The 3,996-nt window shown below is 33.6% G+C and overlaps 1 protein-coding gene across 1 annotated transcript in view; it reads right to left on the reverse strand.

The window, feature by feature from the left end:
- Positions 1-3,996, reverse strand: part of PDCD4 (programmed cell death 4) — a 33,388-nt gene that overhangs the window by 10,985 nt on the left and 18,407 nt on the right. The window contains exons 7-8 of the mRNA XM_077762428.1: positions 2,248-2,345; positions 1,022-1,136 (exon numbers count right to left, since the gene is read on the reverse strand). Coding sequence (XP_077618554.1) covers positions 1,022-1,136; positions 2,248-2,345 — 213 coding nt within the window. The remainder of the gene's footprint in view (positions 1-1,021; positions 1,137-2,247; positions 2,346-3,996) is intronic.

Raw genomic sequence — 3,996 nt, forward strand, 5'->3', positions numbered from 1 at the left:
AAGTAGATATTATAATCATGACATTACAAACACCAACTTATCTACCCTAAGATATATAAAAGCAGGCTAGTCAAGAAATCTATTAATAACCTTAACCCTCAAACTAGGTACACTTATCATTAAAAGGTTTATTAAATATCAAAACTATAGTCACATGAAACGATTATACTCAAAAATCAGAAGCACATGAACTATAAGACTTCTAACTTTCTTAAGAATCTACAAATAAGATTAAACACTTTTTCTGATTTCTTGTTATAGAACATTACTACCTGAAAAAAAAATCCATAGAGAATAAATCTGACATTTTAATGAAATCAATTACTTTTAAAGCATGCACACAGGTAGTGCACCTCCTTACAAAAAACTACCACTCTGATCTACTCTGGTGTTCATAATTCCTAACTTATGATCTGAGAATATCCCGTTTCAAATTGCTCATTTAAAAATGTAGTTAGTGGGGTGGCTGGGTGGCTCAGTCAGATGAATGTTGGACCCTTGATTTCAGCTCTGGTTGTGATCCCAGGGTCGTGGGATGAAGCCCTGAACTGGGCTCTACAATGAGTACAGAGCCTGCTTAAGATTCTTTCTCTTTCCTGCCCCTCTGCCCTTCTACATGTTTCACACTCTTTCTCTATAAAATTTTTTTAAATTTATTGAGTAACTACAAAATAAAAAGTCTTATTTAAATTTGAAAAATTTTAAATACTAATAGAAGAAAAGACCTCAGGCATTCCTTTCAGGTTCAAATACAGCCTTCTTATGAAGGCCCTTTTAACTTATTAACACAGTCTTATTTTTTAATCAGGGAAACCATATAAAAATTTAATAATTATTATATAATTATTGTGTAATTCATAGCACCAGGAATAAAGCCAAATACACAAAGGTTATCCAATTTTCCATTTATAGCTTTAAGACAGAACTTAATTTTTATCTACAAAACCACCAGCTAGAGGGCATAGTTTACTTCCCCAGAGGAATACATGTATATTAAGTTAAAGACAATACTAGTAGTTACCTCTTTAACAAGGTGGTTAACAGACTGCTGCCCACCTCCAGAGCCCCACACGCTGTCTCTGCGCTTTCCACCTTTAGACATACTCAGAAGAACAGTAGCCTTGTCCAGAGCAGCTCTACCAAAAATAACAACAACAACAATAACTGACAACTTGGAAATGCTTCAGGATGACCTAAAAGCTTTCACATAACATAAAATCAACCTAAAATTCAAAGGTCTTTTAAAAAACGATTTTTTAAAATAAAAAGTTGGGAGCAAAAAAAAAGTTTCTTTTCATGTTAATATTCTCATATTCTATTAAGTAAACAAAAATCTAACCTTATTACAAGATAATTGATCTATACTGAGTAGACATATGTCACAAAAAGCTTAACTTTTACATAGTTCTACACCTTCCCACTAGGGCAACCATTCCATTGTGACCTGAAGTAGTCCTAGAAATTTAAGATAACATCTACACCTGAGCAAATCTAACTCCTGGCACTAAATTTAAGTTTCCAGGAAGTTAAAAAAAAAAAAAAAATCATACAGCATGACTCCCAAATATCACATTTAGCTTAAAATTAATTATACCAAAGAACAAGAGTGAAAACATTATTTCCTAATATTTCTGTAGCAGATAGATATAAAATGAAATTAAAAATGGGGCTCCTTTGTTAATACTGTCCATCTTCTTAGAATATTAATTACAGAATGTGAAAACCTGAATGGACCTTAAACATTCTCAGTCCAACCCTTCCTGTCTCTAAGTAAGAAAACTAAGCCCCAGAGAAGAGTGGCTTGACATAAAGACAGCTAATGGCTTAGTTACAATCCCAAACTTCTACAGTATAGTATTGTCTTCTTCCTATTATGTCAACAATCTCTCAATTAGTTTTTTGAAGTTTATTTATTTTTGAGACAGAGAGAGAGACAAGAGTGTGAGCAGGTGAGGGGCAAAAAGAGAGGGAGACACAGAATCTGAAACACGCTCCAGGCTCTTAGCTGTCAGCACAGAGCCTGACACGGGGCTCGAGCCCACGAACCATGAGATCATGACCTGAACCGAAGTTGGATGCCCAACCGAGCCACCCAGGCACCCCTCAATTTTTTTTTAACAGTGGAGAATATACACAAATGACAAACAGATGTCCACAATGTCTGATTAACTCAAATGTCATTTCAATAAAATCCTGTAGAATTTTCCCCAATTTTGAAATTCTAAGTAGGAAAATGAATTTACTTACCTAGCCTGTACACAGTCCACAGTTCCTTTGTAACTATCAATATAGGTATTACATAAAATCCCATCTCCGACAGCTCTAGCAATAAACTGGCCCACCAACTACAATAAGAAAAAAAAAAAGGGAGCTGTATAAAAAAATCTAAAATGAAACTTTATAGGACACAATTTCTAAATACAGAAATGATAAAAATAAAATAAAATAAATAAAATAAATACATAAATGATAAAGACTGGCTGGACTACAGAATCAATACCTAAGACATGTTGGAATATTCAAACATCTATCTAGCACCTGCTAGTTATGCTTGACAGACACTCCCACATCTTAACCTTCAAGACAACTACCCATGGAGGGGGGGAACACACATCAGTTTTGCTCACTATTGAATGCCCCAGCACCTTGCACACCACCTGAAACACAGTACATGATCAAAAATATTTGTTAAGTCAGTGACCTAAATTCAAGAGAAAACTCTCTTCTGGGAGAAAAGAAAATAGGACTGGGTTTTCTCAAGAACTCTGATTAAAGGAATTTACTATATGGAGAAAACACTGTATAGAAATTTCTATATGAAAATATAGTGTTATTTCTTTTCTTTTTTTTTCTTTTTTAAAGTAGGCTCCACACCCAATGTGGGGTGCAAACCCACAACCCCCAGACCAAGTGTCACATGCTTCACTGACTGAGCCAGCCAGAAGCCCTGTGCATAACATTATTTTTTATAAAAATTGGTAACAACTTCAGTGTCCAACAATAAAGGTATGATTATATGATACATACAATGGTACATTATGGAGTCATTAGGAAATATGTTTACTGCTTTATATGGTGTAATAAAAATCAAGTTTACAAAACAGCACACAGTATAATTCCATTTTTTGTTAAAACAAAAAATGCAAGGATATATAAAAACCATACATTAATAAACACCCACAGAAAGCAAAAGAGATTTAACACCAAAATATTTAACAGTTAACAGTGGTTATTTCTGCTGGCTTTTCTTCCTTTTGACTTTTATTTTTCAGAAATTCTATAATATGAACTTATGTAATCATTTTTTTAATGTATGAGTACTGGTATAAAAAGGAAAAAAAAAGTCCACATTTGAATCATAGCTCAATACCTTACCAGCCTATTGTCTGACATGGAAAAGAAACAGCATTTAGGAATTAACCTATCTATATTCCTAAATTAATGTTTAAGCAAAGTGCTTAAACCTTTTTAATTTTTTTTAATGTTTATTTATTTATTTGAGAGGACAGAGAAAGACGGAGAGAGAGAATCCCAGGCAGGCTCCATGCTGTCAATGCAGAGCCTGATGTGGCTTAATCCCACAAACTGTGAGATCATGACTTGAGCCAAGCAAGAGTCAGATCCTTAACTGACTGAGCCATGTAGGCGTCCCAAGTGCTCCTACCTTGATTTAAAACTCTGGTCAAGTGAATAGGAACAATTTCACATGTTTTTAATTTCAAACCAGAAAGTCACATTATAGTGTCAGCATGTATTCAATCTAATAAATGTATAAGGATTTGAGATCAGAACCTAAGCAGAAACATAAATCATAAATTTTTAAATTATTTCCCCACAAAGCTACAAAGGGGAAAAGGCTTATTTATGATTATTTTTATAATAAACATCAGTTAAGCCAAATCAAGCTTCAATTGTAACAATCTACGTATTTTTTAAATACTAGATCATACAACAGCTTAACCATGTGTTAAGAGAATATATGGGTAGCAAAAAAAA

Source organism: Crocuta crocuta, unplaced genomic scaffold, assembly GCF_008692635.1.
Source record: "Crocuta crocuta isolate KB4526 unplaced genomic scaffold, BGI_CrCroc_1.0 scaffold328, whole genome shotgun sequence".
In the NCBI taxonomy this organism is placed as follows: Eukaryota; Metazoa; Chordata; class Mammalia; order Carnivora; family Hyaenidae; genus Crocuta; species Crocuta crocuta.